We start from the raw sequence: 19,332 nt of genomic DNA on the forward strand, positions 1-19,332 counted from the left end.
CACTACCTGACTATTCCCCAAAAAATGCAGTCAGAAACTTAAAGAATTTCCAAGTTGTGAGTGCCCACATGGTATGACAGAGGAAAACACAAATCCTTGCTGAAAGAATGCATCTTAACTTAGGCTTTAAGAATTCCTATGAATAAAGTTTCAAGAACTACAAGTACTAATCAAAAAAATCATGAAACATGAAGAAAAAGCCAACATAAACAATCAGCAGCAGAAACAAGCTATAATCAGACCTACAAAGGCCTAATTATAGTAATCAGTAAAAATATAGTTTATATTAAATATAAATTAAATATATTAATTAAATATTAACTACATAATTACTATATATAGTAAAATTATGAGATACAGAATGTAAAATAAGTATGTGAAAAGAAATTCATGTAAAATATATTACTTGAGAGCCTTTAAGGTACAGACTGTTGAAAGTGAATAAGAACCAAGAGACTTTTAGAAATGATCAAATAGATTTAACAAAGAGTCTAACAGAATTTCCAGAACTGAGATACATAATAATTTAAACAAGAAAGTTAATACATATGTTAAATAGTTGATAGACATAGTTCCAGAAGGGATTTAAGGTACTGAGAAATAGGTATGAAGTGATTGCCTGGAACATGGCACAAAGAGACAGATGGAAAATATGAAAGAGAGGTTAAGATTCATAGAAGCTAGAGTAAAGGAACCTAATATACATTAATCAAGGTTCCATAAGAAAAAATATAGAATATAGGAAATTTAATGTTTGAAGAAATACTAGCTGAGCGATTTCCAAAATGGAGGAGAGATATCAATGATCAAATATGAGAAGTCAATAAAGCCTAAGCAATATATGTTTTAATAGATCCATGCCTACATGTATTATAGTAAAACCACAAAACAGCAAAGAAGGATATTAAAAACATCCAGGAAGAAAAGACAGATTATCACAAAGAGCCTAACAACTGACTTCTCAGTAGCAACAATGAAAGTTAGATCTTGGAAAAATATCTTCAAAATGCTAACACAAAATAACTGTCACTCTAGAATTAATTACCCAGAAAACCTTCTCTTTTGTGAATGTGGGTGAAATACAGACATTTTTAGTTGAATAAGAGCTGAGATAGTTTACTACCAACAAATCCAAACTAAAGAAACTGCATTATGACTTTAAATCAGGCAGAAAGGTAATGACCACAGAATAAAAGACTAAAATGCAGGAACAAACACTGAGCAAAGATATTGGATACAGAGTTGAAGGATTCTCAGGTCTCTGTGTTGTTTGAGAATCGGGTGAAGATATTGTGAAACTTTATAATATGCCAAAGTAAGTATGGATGGTAAATTGAGGTAGAAATGAAGAGGTAGAAGGTTGTAAACCAACAGGCTTGGTCTAATGGATATATAGAGAACACTGTAGGACTTTGCTGGTGGTCCAGTGGTTAAGACTCCACTGTCCCAACGCAGGCGGCACAGCAGTTTGATCCCTGATCAGGGAACAGTTCTGAAGGAGAAGAACTGGCAGGAAGATTTGACCTACCATGATGGAACAAGGTCAGAAAGCTGTTGTAATTAAGACAGTGTGGTTTTAACAGAAAGATAGAAAAACTGACTAATGAAAACACCAGAGAAGCCAGAAACACATCCATGTGTCTCTGCAGAGTGGGCACATTCCAGAGTCCCACAGGTCAGCGGCCAAAGGTTGGCCCTGTTGAGAATGGGGGCAGGGACCCTTTTTGTTTCCATGGAGAAATGAATTGTGTTCATATCTATGTCACACAAAAATCAATTACAGATGGGTTACAGGTGGAACTTAAGTGAGAAGTTTAAATGAGAATTTCTGCTCATCAAAACACACCTTAAAGGGAGAGAAAAGAGAAGGCACAAAACCAAAACAGATGTTTGTAAAATATCTGATATACGTGACAAAGACCTAGGTCTAGGTTCCAGAACATATCAAGAAATTCTTAAAAGTGAATAAGGAAAAGGTAACAACTCAGTAGGAAAAATGGGCAAAGGACATGAAAAGGCATTCCCAGAAGAAGAAAGCTACACAGTGAATCCATCTTTGAGAACAATGTAAATTGTTACCGTCACTTTGGAAATCAATTTGGCAATATGTACTAAAATTGAACATGAACTTGTATCCTTTAACCTCATGTACAGTCTATACCCTAACCTTCTGGTGTGTCCACTAAGGACACTTTTGTCCTCCTGCATCACAGAACGTAAAAGTGTTCCCTTTAACATTGTGTGTTCCGGAGGGAGAGTAAACAGCCCAGTGTTTATCAACAAGAGAATAGTCAGATTCTGTTGCAGTTCACACTCTATAGCCATGAACATAGTAGATAAATCTCACAGTTGTAATGTTGCTGCTACTGCTGCTGCTGCTAAGTCGCTTCAGTCGTGTCCGACTCTGTGCGACCCCATAGACGGCAGCCCACCAGGCTCCCCCATCCCTGGGATTCTCCAGGCAAGAACACTGGAGTGGGTTGCCATTTCCTTCTCCAACACATGAAAGTGAAAAGTGAAAGTGAAGTCACTCAGTCATGTCTGACTCTTAGCGACCCCGTGGACTGTAATGTTGAGGGTGGACAAAAAAGACCGAAAAAGACACACTATATGCTTTCATTTATATGAAGTTTAAGAGCATACAAACCTATAGGTTATATGGATTCATGATACAGACCGTTGTTCAGTCGCTCAGTCGTGTCCGACTCTTTGCAACCCCATGGACTGCAGCATGCCAGGCCTCCCTGTCCATCACCAACTCCCAGAGTTTGCTCAAACTCATGTCCATTGAGTCAGTGATGCCATCCAACCATCTCATCCTCTGTCGCCCCCTTCTCCTCCTGCCCTCAGTCTTTTCCAGCATCAAAGTCTCTTCCAACAAGTCAGCTCTTCACATCAGGGGGCCAAAGTATTGGAGCTTCAGCATCAGTCCTTCCAATGAATATTCAGGGTTGATTTCCTTTAGGATTGACTAGTTTGATCTCCTTGCTGTCCAAGGGACTCTCAAGAGTCTTCTCCAACATTGCAGTTCAAAAGTATCAATTCTTTGGCACTCAGCCTTCTTTATGGTCCAGCTCTCACATCCATACATAACTACTGGACAAACCATAGCTTATATAAGTAAATCTGTAAATAAAGGAAGGGAAAGAAGGAGCACAAACTCAGGGTAGCGGTTGCCTCCACGAGGGTGGGTGGGGGCGATGGGGGCGCCGTTGAGCATCCCTGGCTTCCTGAGAAGTTTGCCTGGAAGAGCTTGGACCAGAGGAATATCTCCCCACAGTCAGAGTACTTCTGGGGTGGGGCAGTACAGAAAGTGAGAAAACCTCTTTGGGGAACTTTTCCCCTGTTAGATGTGTGACTAGGAGGAGGAGTGTTGTGACTTGCAGGACATCACCAGCATCCCTGTGCCTGATTCAGCGCAGTATCAGTACCATTGGATTCAGTTCAGAAACATTTACTATATATACCCCAGCCATGTGGTGGGCACGATGTTAGGGACCTGGAACTCCAAGATTAATAAAAAATACAGAGGTGAATAGCAGGAGGGGCGGAAACAAGGCAGACAGGTAAATTGGCAACAAAAAGTCTTGGGTGGATTTCTGACAAGGAGTCCTTTGGTCCAGTAGGGACAAGTGGTGGGGAAATTGGGGGAGATTATGCTTCTTGAAGCTGAGTCTTGAAGGAAGAGTGGAAGTTAGATACAGAACAGAGGATTCGTTCCAAGCAGAGTTTGATTGTAAAGATACACAGAGGAGATGGATGCTGTTCTGGAGCCTACGCCTTGAGTGGGGGAGAGAGAGAGAGGAGGCTGAGAGTGGAGTGGACTCCACATCGTGCAGACATGGGGGCCCTCCCCATGCAGGTGGGGGAAATGACAGGACCGGTGCCCCTAGAACCCCTCCTAGACAAGAGCAGGGAGGAGGCTGTGCAGTGGTCCCAGTAAAGACAAGGAGGTGAAGGGTGGTGAAGATGAGGAGGTGGGTCAAGAAATATGGTGGTTGGTTGGCTGCAGACAGTTCTCATAGCCAGTTCTGTAAGACAGCAGTGAGCATCCTTCATCCAGTCCTGGGATTTGCTAGTGGGGAGTGGGCACACATGAGATGTCCCCTTGCCTTTCGAGTGATTTGTAGCATTAATTTGCAAATGCAACACTTGGCCTTCAGTACATTTATGGCACTGCAGTTCTGTCACATTCATACTAAAGCTCAGTGGCAGCATAGCTGAAATATGTCTTTGTGACAAAAATACTCTTCCTTGAGAAAATTCAGCTTCCAGTATAGTGCTGCCGAGATTAGTTCATACAAGAGGCAGTGAATGATCACTATAATTCTAACATCGTGCCCATAAGGCTGGCTTGGTTGGATCGTCAGGCTTTCTTTGCTGCTTACAAGAAGTGCTTTTTGTAATTTTATCATCTAAACAAGGTTAACATGTCTTATTTGTAATTGTAGTTGAGAACTGTGTTTCATGCACGCTGTGTTTATTTCATGGACTATTTTCAGAAGCAGGATTAAATATTCACGTTTGTGGCTTGATGCTCAGAAGCATTATTTAAATGACCTTGGTCCCATTTTTGTGACTGGAAGGCAAAAGGGAAGTCACAGAGCTCGTTCTTAGGTTTGGTTCATGTCTTGGCTCGGAAGGCAATAACCTTCAGGACAGAGAAGACCCTGCACTGTTCTCCCTGGTGGTCAAGGCCAGATCTACCTTCCCCTCCATGCTTCCAACTCAAAGTAGCTGATAGGTGAGGGAAAACAAGAGTTGCCTCATGTATTTATTGTCCAAGATGCCTAAGAAGTGGTTTGGCTGAGAAGATGCCTCAAAAAAGGAGTTTAGACAAACCACCAATTAATTTGGTTAAATAACTAATTTTTTCCACTTCTGAATTAAATAGTTTTAAAATGGAATTAGCCAAACAGCATTTTTAAACCATTGTTTAAATAACAATAGCAAAAGATTAGATGAAACTACCATCTTTTATAATATAGTTATCCCCTAAGATTTAAGTAAGAGAGCTTCTGAGCCTCAGTAATTAGCGCTACTAAATCTTTAGTCCCAACTAACCAGCACGCCCCTAAGATTGCTTTAAAATTAGATTCTTAATGAGGTTGTTCATGACCACCAAAACAAAGTAATCACTTTCTCTTTCTCCTTAAGAGCATTTTGCTACCCAGATTACGAACAGAAAGGTTTCCATTTCAGGCACGCGTGAGAACTCTTATTAACAATGAAATGAAAGTCCCATTAAATTCTGCGTGGCTTTCTTATCCCTAGGTGACCAGCCCGCTAAGATGATTCCTTTCGTTGTGTCTTCACAGGGTGTGGAAATTTGTTCACCAGGTTTCTCCATCTGATTCCCCATGGCCAGCAACCCCTAGCTCCCCAGGCCAGCCGGAACTGAGTCTTAGTTCAAAGATGCTGTGCGGTCGCTGAGTCAGACCAGACCCTAGAGCGCTTATGAAGCACCAGCTGCAGCTTCAGTGCTTACATTGTCCCTCATGGCATCTGGTCCTGGGTTCAAATCCTGACTCTCCTACACACAAGCGGAGGGCCTTGGGCAAATCACTTGAACTCGCTGATCTTCAGTTACCTGTTCCATAAAAAGGGGATAATAACATGGTTGCTGTGAAAGCACAATTCAACAGTTTGCAAAACGCTCAGTGCCTACCTGAGCAAACGCTCAGTAAATGTTAGCTATTTGCGTGAATATTGAGCAGGTTAAGAATGCCATCTTCTTAAGTCTTTTAACTTTTCAGTTTAAACAGAGAGTAATCTATTGTTGGAAATTAAAGGAAAGTTAGTTCTACATTTCAGAGGTTTCCCTGACACTTTTAAATATATATATATATATATATATATGTATTTTTAAAACTTTTTTTTCCCTTTTAGGCCAATTGTATCTGAGAGAAACGAACTTCTCATTCAGTTTTTATCAGATTTAAGTTTAACTGCTGATGGATTTATCGGTCACTACAAATTCAGGCCCAAAAAATTGCCGACAACCACTGCACTGCCTGTTACCACCACCTTTCCAGCGACTACAAGTAAGTCTGCTTTGAAATTTCTACTCAGCCTTGAGTATAAGAAGAATTCTTCTGAAGTGGGCGGGTGGGGGAGGGGGGTGGCGGAAACACTGATCAGGAGGGAAATACTTGAAACTAAAATAAGTTAAATAAGACAAAAACTTACATAAGAGAATAATATGATTCCATGAATGAAAGAAAGTATAATATATAAGAATGCTTATAAGCTAATAATTTTAAAATGTTATCCAAGAAAATGATGGTCACTTAAAAATACTAGGAACCCTATTATAAGTATAGATCATAACAAGCATAATTTTTCTTTCTTGGCATTTATAAAATCATGTTTTTCTTTTTATTACATAGAACTGTAGTATTGGGGGTTAAAATTTCAGGGCCCTGATTCCTGCCTGTTTTCATTTCTGCCAGTATTTGGGCTTTGTTGTGGGGAGGGGTATGATCCAAAATGTGCCATACAAAATATATTATTTTTTTAAACTGAAGTAAATCAAACAAAAATATTCTATGTATTGTAGACACCAGCTGGGGGCCTCTGGTCTGGGTATGACCTAAGAAATGCAAGGGCAACAGAGCGTTCTTGTTTCTTGTCTCTACACCCTGTCAGCACAGCCCACCAGGATTTCAGGCCTCAGATCTCAAAATCTAAAAGGGAGGAGAAAAAAGTGGAAGAGGGAATCTAAGGTTAAGGCGTGAAATGGGCTGAAATAAGCCCAGCTTTATTGCCCACCATTTTCTGCTAGTTCGCAGAGAGGGCTGTCCTGAGTACAGACACTTCCAGAAGGGTGATTTTTCTGAGACTCCGCAAGCGTGCCACCTTGTGGCCCGGACGTGTACTGCTGCACATCGCAGGAATATTTCTCCAGTTCTCTCAGTGGACCTTGGTGTCCTTATTCTTCCCAGAGAATCATCTGTCTACACCCATGTGGTTCTCAAGCTTTTATATCCAGTCCTAAACTTTCTCTGAAGTTGCAAACATGAATTTTTAATTATCTCCTACAGGTTTGCAACTGCTAGACATTGAAAAATATATCAGATTTAACTCATTTCTATCACACTATATTCTGTCTCATTTCTGCTTCTCCACCTGTTTTCCCAAGCCTGGGCCACAGCATCTGTAGCCACACTCCTAGGGTTCCCTTGACTTCCTCTATCTTAACTCCCCATGCATGCCCTGCCCCTTCCCCCCACCCCCAGCAGCGCAGACTGTGTCTCTCCCCCACTTAAATTTGCTGTCTACGCCTATGCCTTCCAATACGGTGGCCACTTTCAGATGATTGAAACGTGATTAGTGCAACTAAAGATCTGAATTTTTAACTTCATTAAATTTAAAAAGCCTCCTGTGGCCAGCGGCCAGACCAGAGGACAGCGCAGGAGCCAATCTCCTTCACACTTTGTCCCTGGGGCCTCCCCTTCTAGCTTCATCTTTGGGCTCTACCACCTTGCTCTTTATGCTCTAAGTATTTGGGATTTTATCCTAAGTGTGGAGGAAGCTGTTGGTGGATTTAAGCAAAGTTCAGGATTAGATTCTCACTTAATGTTGAGAATTCACCTCACTCAGATGTTGGTGAGACTTTAAACAAGAGCAGGAATAGAATGGTACCATCTGATTTTGTGATGTGGAGGCTGCCGGACACCCTGGCAGGGATTGTGTGAGCCGAGTGGTGCAAGTAGGTGCTGAACAAGGGCGAGGGGGCGTGTGGAGCATGGCAAGGAAATGAACACCAAGTCCAGCAACTCAGTCTGAGGGTTTGGCCCTGAGGAAGGGAGGTAGAGAGCCTGAGTGTTTGAACGTGGTAAAGCTAGGGAGAAGTAGCTTGCAAAGAGGGAAAACAGAAGGGCGGAGCAAGGGAATAAGTGAGGAGGAAATTTTCACAAAGATGGCAGGGTCTGGCCTCCAGAGGCTGTGCAGAAGGATAGACCTTAGGCCAGAGGTAGGCAGCCTCCTCTCTTAGGAGAAGAAGGAAGTCAGGGTACAGATGGAGACAGCTCGGAGGTCTGGTGGAGGACATTTTGTTCTGTGATCTTTGTTTTCACCAAAAAATAGGCAAGGTCACCTGCTGAGAACAAGAAGAGAGGTGGGAGCCCTGGGGGTTGTGGGGCAGTTTGTCACTTGGATGAGGGTCTGTTTGTGTTCTCAGCTGTCTGTGAGCAGGCACAGAAAGAGAAGAGAGTCTTCTACTGGACTGCTAGAGGGCAGAGCAGGAACAGGTGTGTAAGTATTGTTAAGAAAGTGACTGAACTAATGGACCATGAAAACTACGTGGAAAAGCTAAGGAATTAAGATGGGCCAGGGCGATGTTGAACCTCTAAAGAAAGAAAGAATAAGTAGTCATGAAAGTAGGAGAGTGAATAAATAAGCATAAAGGAGAGGAGGTTCTGTTGGATGAAGGATGAGAGATTAGTGATGAGACTTCAGCAGAAGGACACGTGAGCCTGGGACTGAGGGGCGAAGATGGACCAGAGGGAACATCTGAGATGGGGGGACAGGGTTGAGGCTACAGCCAGAGAGCGATCGTCCCCAAGGAGGGAGGACCCACCGAGATGCTTGAGGGAGCACATGAAGAGGAAAGCTGAAAACCCCGTGCCACACTTGGGTGTGCAGGGCAGCAGAGAGCAGACAGGAAGATGAAGAGTGTCAGGGTGGGCCACCCACCCAACCTCCAGACTAATGTCCTGAGGCCAAGAAGGAGCTGGGTTCAAGTGGTCCACGTAAGAAGATGCTCTTTCATCAGACAAGGAGAACCTCTAAGGCACTTAGCTTTGGACTCAGTGAATTAGATAAATTTAGGTCTCCAACTTTTAGAGCAATATTCCCTCTAAATGCTTTCTGAGCTCTTTCTCTACTATATATATATTTATATATGCTATTATGTATATTTTAACATTAAACTGTGTATATTTTAATATTGTAATCCACTTTAGATCCTTTTGGAGATAAGTAGGGATACAAATTAAGATTAAATTCACAGAAGGGTTAGCAGACATATTAGAAGGGCAAATTCTTACCCGGTATGTACAGCTCTATGACAGCTGTTCTGTTTAGTTCTTCCTAACACGTTGCCACATGTAAGGGAATCATTACCAAATGTTTTGGAAACATTTTTAATGATGAAAATGAGGATTCAATATTTTCATTTCGTTTCATAAGGATTAAATATTATCATCATATCACAGCTTTCCAACCTTGGCACCATTTACATTTTTGGCTAGATAATTCTTTGCTTTTGGGGGCTGTCCTGTTCACTGTGAAATGTTGAGCAGCATCGCTGGTTATCTGCCTACTAGACGCTGGTATCATCCCCTAGTCGTGACTGCCAAAAATATTTCCAGAGTTTACCAAATGTCACCTAGTGGGAGAAATCACCCCCATTGAGAACTACTGTATTTATCTATTTAGCTGTACTTTAAATTTGTCTACTTCTCAGTTCTTAAGATCCTTACAGGCAATGACAGGCTCAAAATAGCACACTTCATCACATGAGCATTGTTCCCCAAAACCTGTAATGCTAACATTTGGGTAATTGTGTATTTCAAATGCATCAAGTAAACTGCCTCCGCTCTCAGGGGAACCCCATAAGATTCCTTTGGTGAAGTGAAGAGTTAACCTATATTTCCTGTGTTCTTATTTGTTATTCTGGGTTTTTGGTAAGCAGGGCACATGAGACTGTATCTATTTTTGGTTACAGCATTAGTTATATATAAAGGAAGAAGAGAATAGGGCTAAATTTGGGTTATCTTTGATCTCAGGTTTAAAGCTCAGCAGAGGGCATTGAGTTACCCTGAGGAAATTAAGAGTAGAAGTTGGTAACATGAGGAATATCCTTTGCAGGGTCTTTAATTATTTCATTGCAGTGACAGATTGGTGGCTCAGAGAAATAAATGAGAATTTTAAATGGACTGATTCAGAGCTAGACACCAATTATATATGCCCTCATTTTCCCGAATCTTACGTATTTCTCCTTGGAATGAAGGTTTAAAGCCCACCATGGCCCCGTGTCAGCAGAAGTGTAGACGGTCGGGGACTCTGGAGAGCAATTACTGCTCGAGCAACTTCGGTAAGAAAGAAAACCGTCTTTCCTCTTTAATCAGAAACCCGAAACTGCATGCTTAACCTCAAAGGAACTGCCATGAATGGGACGGTAGTGGGTCAGTTACACTCTGCATCTACGCAGGAAAATATTTTCCTCCACGCTAAGGTGTGTTGCACCATTTGAAGTGTTAGAGTTCACAACTGAGAAAAATGTGTGCAGAAAATACGTTTTTCACACAAACTTAAAACTTAATCATTTGGCCTGGTACATGACCCTGCTGTTCTGTGTATTCTTGCTAGCCCAGTGTTTCCCCCACCCTAGGAAAAAAAACCCTGCATCTTTTTTTTTTCTCACATAGTTTTCATGTTCTGAGTATTTTTTCACACATCTGTAATTCAACTTAAATAAATCAGAAACATATCCAAGCTGGCCTCTCTCAGAAGAAATTCAAGTATTTCCTCTGCAGTGTCCCTCCAGAGGATGAAATTAAAACTCGGAAATCTGAAATCCATTTAGAAACTCTTATAAACTGGAAGATATTGGGGAGATATTACCTAATGAATCAGAATTCCTAGAGTTTTTTTTTTCCAATTAAAAAATCTTGCACGTTCTGTGAAAACTGCTTAAGAGCAAATGATCCCAAGTTGAATTATGTTGGTTTTGTTTGAAAGGAATATGGAAGAAAAGTCTTATCAGGAAAAGAAAGTTGCTACGGCCTAAATAGGTTACCCAACACAGGGCCTCCCAGAAGAAGCTTTGCTTGCTTTTTCTTATGCCTTCAAGTGATAACTGCAGCCCAGATTGACCATATTGTAGTAAAGATGTGAGGACAGTAAAGAATCTAGGGCCCTCTAGAGGGAGGGAATACATATATGTGTATATGTATACACATATAGCTAATTTGGGGCTTCCCAGGTGGTGCATTCAGAGAAGGCAATGGCACCCCACTCCAGTACTCTTGCCTGGAAAATCCCATGGACGGAGGAGCCTGGTAGGCTGCAGTCCATGGGGTCGCTAAGAGTCGGACACGACTGAGCGACTTCACTTTCACTTTTCACTTTCATGCATTGGAGAAGGAAATGGCAACCCACTCCAGTGTTCTTGCCTGGAGAATCCCAGGGACGGGGGAGCCTGGTGGAGCAGCAGCAGCATCTTTCTTTATGTGGCTCAGAAGTAAGACTCTTCTCTGAGTGTTACATGGTAAGAAAAGAGTTACATAATGAAAAGCAACAGAATTTTGCTAGAGTTTTTTCTAACCAAGGAAATGTTTAAAGTTATACCTCAGTTCTATACTTTGACTTGTTCATTGAGATAAAAAGGATGGATAAGAGAGAGAATATGAAAGACCCAGAGGGACTTCCCCAGAAATCCAGTGGCTAAGACTCCAAGCTCCCAATGCAGGGGGCTTGGGTTCAATCCCTGGTTGGGGAACTAAGATCCTGCATGCGGCAACTAAGACCCAGCTCAGCCAAATAAATAAATAAAGAGAGGAACCAGGGGGAGATACAAAAAAGATAAGTGCTCACCCACACAGACACAAGGACTCAGACCTTTATGGCTCAAACCTCCATCATGCAACTTCTTATTATGGCACTGCCTTAAGGATATACAGTCCTGTTGAGTATTAACAAGCAGAGGTGCAATTACCATGTTTGGTAATTGATCCACACGTTGGATAAAACATTGGAACAAGTCTCTGTCTCAGCAACCGACTGCAGTTTGGTAGTTATTTTGGTTTTTTTCAATGCCTAACAGCTAGGGTAACATTACAGCCCCATGACTCCTGGTTTTCAACCTGTATTTTGATGACAGATATACAGAATTAAATTTAATGACTCTTATTAGGCCCTTCTTTCTAACATTAAAATGTTTCCCATCTGAAAGTCAGAGGAATGTATCAATACAACTATTTTCAGTTCTGCTTACATTGGTCTTCACTGTCCTATGATTTTAAAAATGTTTCCTTTTGCAGTCTTGGCCGGCACTATCATCACCACCATCCCTCGAGGTGGGAGTCTGCATGCCACGGTCTCGATCATCAACATTTATAAAGAGGGCAATCTGGCAATTCAGCAGGCCGGCAAGAACATGAGCGCCAAGGTCCTCGTGGTCTGCAAGCAGTGCCCACTCCTCAGAAGAGGTGAGCAGGAGGAAGACTCCAGGCTTTCTTCTGGGGGAGCTCAAGGGCCGAGAAGGGGAAAGGAGAGCCTCTCCGAGCAAGTCATGGATCTTTCCATGCCATGGCTGGTCTAGAGAAGTCAAGTCATGGCTCATGTATTGCCCACTTCTGATGGAGAAGGAGGGCCTTTGGCGTCAGGCAGAATTGGGCTCCAATCTCAGTTCCTGTCACTTGTGGAAGAAGACAGGATAATGGAAATGGTCAGTGAGTTCAAGAAGCATTTGAAGTTGGATCAATAGGGAGCAGACAGAGAAAGAGGTTCAGGAGAAAGGGATTTCCAGTTACTGCACTTAAAGTACCAGTACTATGTGTAGAGGAAAATATCTATCAAGGAATAGGAAATTCAGGGACTTCCCCGGTGGTCCAGAGGCTAAGACTCTATGCTCCCAATGCAAGGGGCCCGAGTTCAATTCCTGGTTCAGGGAACTAGATCCCACATGTTGTAGTTAAGAGTTCACATACCTCAGTGACGATTGAAGATCCCGTGAGCAGCATCTAAGACCCAGTGCAGCCAGATAAAAATATTTTTTTTTAAAAAAGGAGCAGGAAATTCAGAGTTGATGTTCAGAAGAGAGAGGTATCTATGGGCTAGAATAAAAGATCTGGGGCTCATCTGTAGATATGAGATTATTAAATTCACGGGTGAGAGTGAGTTTATTAAGATAAATTTTAGGAAAAGGAAAGTTACCCTATAGCCAGAGGCACGTGATTTTTTTAAAATAGGTATATAAAAGTAATGTATGTTCTATGGTTTTTGAAAAAGTTAAATAAGTAGTGCATGCTTAGTCTCTTTAGTCGTGTCTGACTCTTTGCGACCCTATGGACTATATAACCCGCTAGGCTCCTCTGTCCTTGGAGATTCTCCAGGCAAGAATACTGCAGTGGGTTGCCATGCCCTCCTTCAGGGGATCTTCCCAACCCAGGGGTCGAACCCACATCTCTGATGTCTCCTGCATTGGCAGGCGGTCTTTACCACTAGTGCCAACTAAGTAGAGAAGGATTTAAAATAAAAAGAGAAGCCCTTTCCCTTTCCCCAGAGGCACAATGAAAAGCTCCTTCCAGAAAGTTCTGTCCCTGTAAAAATGTACGTACACATGTAGACAAATGGGATCTTTCTACACGTATTCTGCTCAAACGTGCCTCCACATGATATGTACGTGGACAGCTTTCCTTCAACAGCACATACACAGCTCTCTTTCTTTGGAATGGCAGTCATGGCAGGCACGCCTGGCACTCCACTGTGTGATGAACCACGACTTCCCATCCGACATCAGCTTGTTCCTTTCCTCAGTCTTATTACAAACCTCTCCCACAATCAAAAGAAGCCAAACCTCTAGCACACACACAGAAATACAGATACATTACATACAAATACATTAAGAAAGCTTTACTATCAATTCAGATTGTTCAGAAAAATCAGAGGCCAGCAGCTTCACATTGACTCTGTTTTTGAAAAAAATTTATATATTGTGAGAAAATCTTTCTACAATAAAATGGAAAAAGCCAGAAAGGGAAATTTTGATCAGTTTTATCATAAAAATTTGATCTTCAGAGCTTCATATAACATTATAAATGAGATTAAAATGCAAACAAACATGATAAATAAAATGGTAGAGTAACTTTTTAAACACAATGGATAAGAGGTTGATATTATTTAAGTAGTATTAAGGACTTGATTTCTGAACAGAAAATAATTGGTGATTTCAAAGCAAAATGTAGAAGGGATATAATCAAGAATAAATTATAAATTAATACAGTAACATTGTACCTCACTTCTAAGAAAAGGAAGTGAGCATCAGAAAAATAAGACCAACACCACCTTATAGTTCATTGAAAAAGCAACATAGTACAACTTTCATATGCTCACATACTGTTGCTCAGAAATTACACTCTAAAACATAGTTTCTTGAAGAAATAATCAGAGATGAGCACAAATATGCATGTAAAGACTTCCCCGGTGGCTCAGACGGTAAAGCGTCTGCCTACAACATGGGAGACCTGGGTTTGATCCCTGGGTTGGGAAGATCTCCTGGAGAAGGAAATGGCAACCCACTCCAGTATTCTTGCCTGGAAAATCCCATGGACGGAGGAACCTGGTAGGCTACAGTCCATGGGGTCGCAAAGAGTCGGACACAACTGAGCATCATTTACTTTTACTATGCATGTAAAACACATAAATTCCAAATAATAATCCCATTGACTCTTAAGAGGGAATAGTAAAGACTCTGTAAAAGGTAACACTTCTTTCCAGAAGTATCTGGAATAGCAAATAATCCAGGTCTGGATACTTACTGTCAGATCTCATCTCATCAGATCTCATACTTACTGTCATCTCTCTTATGGTGACATCTGCCCACCCAGCCTGCTGAGCCTTTACAGGCTCAGGACCATTACGATTATAGTGGTGGACCACAGAGGAAGGCTTATACAGGGGAAAATGTCTCTTATGACACGCAGTGGGAAAGGAAGAATAAAGGAGGTGGTAACACATTTTTCTGAAGCAATGCAAATCTTCAGAGTTGAACCCAACATACCTCAGTGTGGGCTCCAGTCTAGGCCTACCTACCTTAGTCAGACAAACAGATATATAAAAAAATAGAACAACAGATAGAAGTACTTTTTAGTACATATCTTTTTAGGGACTATAAGAATGTAAAGAAGTATATGGTCCAACCATGCCCTCAAAAAACTTACATAGTATAAATGTTGGAAGGGTTAATAAAAAGTTCAAGACAACAACGGAAGACAGTGGATCAATAGTTGCCAAATGCCTGGGGAGATCCAGAAGCCTCGTGGGCCCAGGAGGGGCCTTCTGAAGACAGCCCCTTGAGGAAGGAGAGCTTTTCCTAGGAATAGTGTTTGTATAGAACGCTCAGTAAATACATTAGACCTTATGCAGAGCTGGACCTGACCGGATCTAATCATTCCATCCAGTTTCCTAATGTAAGCAGAGCTGGAACATTCTATTCTGTCAAAGTTAGATTTTTTTTTCAATGAGAGTCTTAAACAAGATTTTATGCTAGAAAGAACAAATATCTAATTACACGATTTGTAAAACATTTACCTGGAGGTAAGTTATAGTCTAAGTTGTTTCAAACCAACACACACAGAGAAAAAAATTAATCTTACATTCTCTTTTAGGTTTAAATTACATAATTATGGGTCAAGTGGGTGAAGATGGCCGAGGCAAGATCATGCCCAACAGCTTTATCATGATGTTCAAGACCAAGAATCAGAAGCTCCTGGACGCCCTGAAGAACAAGCAGTGTTAACACTGTGTCCATTTAAGCTGCATTCTGTCACTGCCTTTGAAAGATCTTTTTTTCTCTGTAGAAGAAGAAAATTTATAACCTGAAATATTGAGCATTCAGAGAGATTTACTCTTCACAGGATGTAGGTAGGAGAGTTGCTGATGGAAGTTCTGTTGCCAGCACGGAAGAGGAGCAGATATCTGATGGGAAGCCTGCAGACTCAGTGGGGTGATGTGACTAAATGTATCAAGCGTTGACAGTTTGGAAGCAGTTTATTTATGTATCTCTGTAAAAGGATATTTTAGAAATGAGTTGTGTGAAGATGTAAAAAAGAGATTTTTATACGTGCAATATTTATAGTGATATTTGTTTTACCTTCAAGCATTTGCTCTGAGGTGTTATATTCTTCTCTCGCATTTTTAAAACCAGTGCTTAATAAATATTTTTAAATGATTATATAACTGCCATTAAACTTTTTTTATTAAAAAGTGGAACACTATGAAAATAATATTCCCTGGTATTTACCTGTAAGATTGTCCTTGTATCAAGGGGCTTCCCTCATAGCTCAGTTGGTAAATTATCTGCCTGCAATGCAGGAGACCCAGGTTCAATTCCTGGATCAGAACGATCCCCTGGAGAAGGGAATGGTAACCCACTCCAGTATTCTTGCCTGGAGAATCCCATGGACAGAGGAGCCTGACAGTCCATGGGATCGCAAGAGTCGGACACGACTTAGCGACTAAACCACCACCACCAAAAGAGCAGTCCAAGGACGACAGGAACCAGTTGGATCCAGTCTTGTAAACAGACTATAATTCTTTTCTGCAGAACCAGAGAATTGAGAGCTGGAATGGTGTCCCTCAGGAATCTCGTTCAGGTCCTTCACTTTGTAATGGAAATGGAAGCTCGGGTATATTTAGTAACTTGTCCAGGGCACACACCTCCCAAAAGACAGAACAGGCAATCAAGCTCAGAAGTCCTAAGTCGAAACCCAGTGCCCTTCCTGCCACTAGAAGAGGTCTTCTCTGCCCCAGAGGAAAACTCCCTCATCTTGCAGAGTTCAGTCTTTGTTTCCCTAGCCTAAATCAAGTCATTTTATAGGACTTGAATTAGAAGTACAGAAATTAGAAGGGCGCCTCCCACCGCTATTTTGTTCATCCCTAGTTAACTGGGTCAGGGTGTATCTACTGGGATGCATTCTGCCGTTAAAAAATCTATACTCACCCAGGAGAGGAAGAACTATAAAAGGGCTCCCATCGTGTGCAGAGCTACTTAAAACGCAGCCGTACCTGCCAGGGGTATGGTAACCAGCCTCAGGAGGTTGTTGGGCGGGAGCTGCAGAAGAGGGAACAACTGTCCCTATCCGAAGAAGGTAAAAAGCACACCAGGGATAAACACAGACTTGGGTCATAAGGTCTCCCATAGCTGAAGCAATGTTTTAGAAGTAAGGGAGAATACTCCTTTGGGTAAAAATATTAACCCCCAGCCCTAGACATGACCAGACACTCAAAGAGCAGAAAATGGAAATTCAAAAGGAAGAATCCTGCTTGGGCAGCTAAGAGAGTACAAGAAAGCAATGAATGTGGGCTAGTTTGAGGGTCAGGAATCATTCCTGAACTCTCCCAGTGGGGTGACCATCAGTACCAGGGAATTAAGGGCATCCCTGGTGGCTCAGCAGTAAAGAATCCACCTGCCAGTACAGGAGATGTGGGTCGACATAGGTTCAATCCCTGGGTGGGGAAGATCCGCTGGAGGAGGAAATGGCAACCCACTCCAGTATTCTTGCCAGAGAATTTCCATGGACCGAAGAGCCTGGATGGCTATAGTTCAAGGGGTTGCAGAGTCAGACGTAAAAACTAGACAACAACAACCAGGGTATTCACCAGCTGAGGAAGTGGATGAACTAGAAGAGCTGGTGGGTGGCTTCCCTGGCCAGTGCCACCTTTTAGAAAAGCCCTCTCAACCCACAGAGGGCACAGGGCAGCTGCGAGCAGCCAGGATTTAACTGTGGAATCCTGATTGATCTCACCCTTCTCTAGACAGCTCACTACCTTTCAAGAATGCATGTTGTGGGACCTTGGAAGCAATTACCAAAGATTTTAGCATTTCTTACAGAAACTTCTATTGGTGTACCACAGATAGCAGGCTTGCAGCCATCAGCTTCTTTCACAACCAGTGGAAATACCTCCATAGGTTTCTGAGAGAGGGTTGGAGTCACAGTGAGGTAAAAAGAAATCCTGACGATTCATACCACTGACATCTCTGACAGAAGACTTAGAACCGTTGACGGGATTTGTGGTTAATAATAGATGGCAATGATTTGTCTTTTTTTTTTTTTAACAATTTTTTTCTTTTTTTTTTATTGAAGGATAATTTTTTTTACAGAATTTTGTTGTTTTCTGTGAAACCTCAACATGAATCAGCCATAAGTATAACATATATCCCCTCCCTTTTGAACCTCCCTCCCCATTCCACCCCTGTAGGTTGATACAGCTGCGATGAACAATGGGATACATGTGTCTCTTTCAATTTTGGTTTCCTCAAGGTATATGCCTGAGAGTAGGATTGCTGGGTCACATGGGGTTTTATTCCTCGTTTTTTAAGGAATCTCCGCACCATCTTCCGTAGTGGCTATATCAGTTTACATTCCCACCAACAGTACAAGAGTGTTACCTTTTCTCCACACCCTTTCCAGCATTTACTGTTTGTAGACTTTTTGATGAGGGCCATTCTGACCAGTGTGAGGTGATATTTCATTGTATTTTTTATTTGCATTTCTCTAATAATGAGTGATGTTGAGCATCTTTTCATGTGTTTGTTAGCCATCTGTATGTCTTTGGAGAAATGTCTGTTTAGGTCTTTTTCCCACTTTTTGATTGGGTTGTTTGTTTTTCCAGTATTGAGTTGTATGAGCTGCTTGTATATTTTGGAAATTAATTGTTTCATTTGCTATTATTTCCTCCCATTCTGAGGGTTGTCTTTTCACTTTGCGGATAGTTTCCTTTGCTATGCAAATACTTTTAAGTTTAATCAGGTCCTACTTGTTTACTTTGGTTTTTATTTCCGTTACTCTAGGAGGTGGGTCATAGAGGATCTTGCTTTGATTTATGTCATTGAGTGTTCTGCCTATGTTTTCCTCTAAGAGTTTTATAGTTTCTGGTCTTACATTTAGGTCTTTAATCCATTTTGAGTTTATCTCTGTGTGTGGTGTTAGAAAGTGTTCTAATTTCATTCTTTTACATGTAGCTGTCCAGTTTTCCCAGCACCATTTATTGAAGAGGCTGTCTTTGCACCATTGTATATTCTTGTCTCCTTTTCAAAAATAAGGTATCCATAGGTGCATGGGTTTATTTCTGGGCTTTCTATCTTGTTCCATTGGTCTATATTTCTGTTTTTGTGCCAGTACCATGCTGTCTTGATGACTGTAGCTTTGTAGTATAATCTGAAGACTGTATCTTTGTAGTATAATCTGAAGTCAGTAAGGTTGATTCCTCCATCTCCATTTTTCTTTCTCAAGACCGTTTTGGCTATTCGGTGAATTCCATATGAATTGTGAAATTTTTTGTTCTAGTTCTGTGAAAAATGCCATCGATAATTTGATAGGGATCACACTGAATCTGTAGATTGTGTTTGGTAGTATAGTCATTTTCACAATATTGATTCTTCCTACTCAGGAACATGGACTATCTATCTGTTTATGTCATCTTTGATTTCTTTCATTCAGTTCAGTCGCCCAGTCGTGTCCGACTCTTTGTGACCCCATGAATTGCAGCACGCCAGGTATCAATCCCTGTCCATCACTAACTCCCGGAGTTTACTCAAACTCA

The 19,332-nt window shown here is 41.5% G+C and overlaps 1 protein-coding gene across 1 annotated transcript in view; it reads left to right on the forward strand.

The window, feature by feature from the left end:
• PCOLCE2 (procollagen C-endopeptidase enhancer 2) overlaps nt 1-15,963 on the forward strand; it is a 92,428-nt gene extending 76,465 nt beyond the window's left edge. The window contains exons 6-9 of the mRNA XM_006078003.4: nt 5,890-6,044; nt 10,016-10,099; nt 12,048-12,215; nt 15,396-15,963. Coding sequence (XP_006078065.1) covers nt 5,890-6,044; nt 10,016-10,099; nt 12,048-12,215; nt 15,396-15,526 — 538 coding nt within the window. The 3' untranslated portion in view covers nt 15,527-15,963. The remainder of the gene's footprint in view (nt 1-5,889; nt 6,045-10,015; nt 10,100-12,047; nt 12,216-15,395) is intronic.
• The last annotated feature ends 3,369 nt before the right edge of the window (nt 15,964-19,332 follow it).

The sequence above is a fragment of the Bubalus bubalis genome, chromosome 1, assembly GCF_019923935.1.
Source record: "Bubalus bubalis isolate 160015118507 breed Murrah chromosome 1, NDDB_SH_1, whole genome shotgun sequence".
NCBI classification, from domain to species: domain Eukaryota; kingdom Metazoa; phylum Chordata; class Mammalia; order Artiodactyla; family Bovidae; genus Bubalus; species Bubalus bubalis.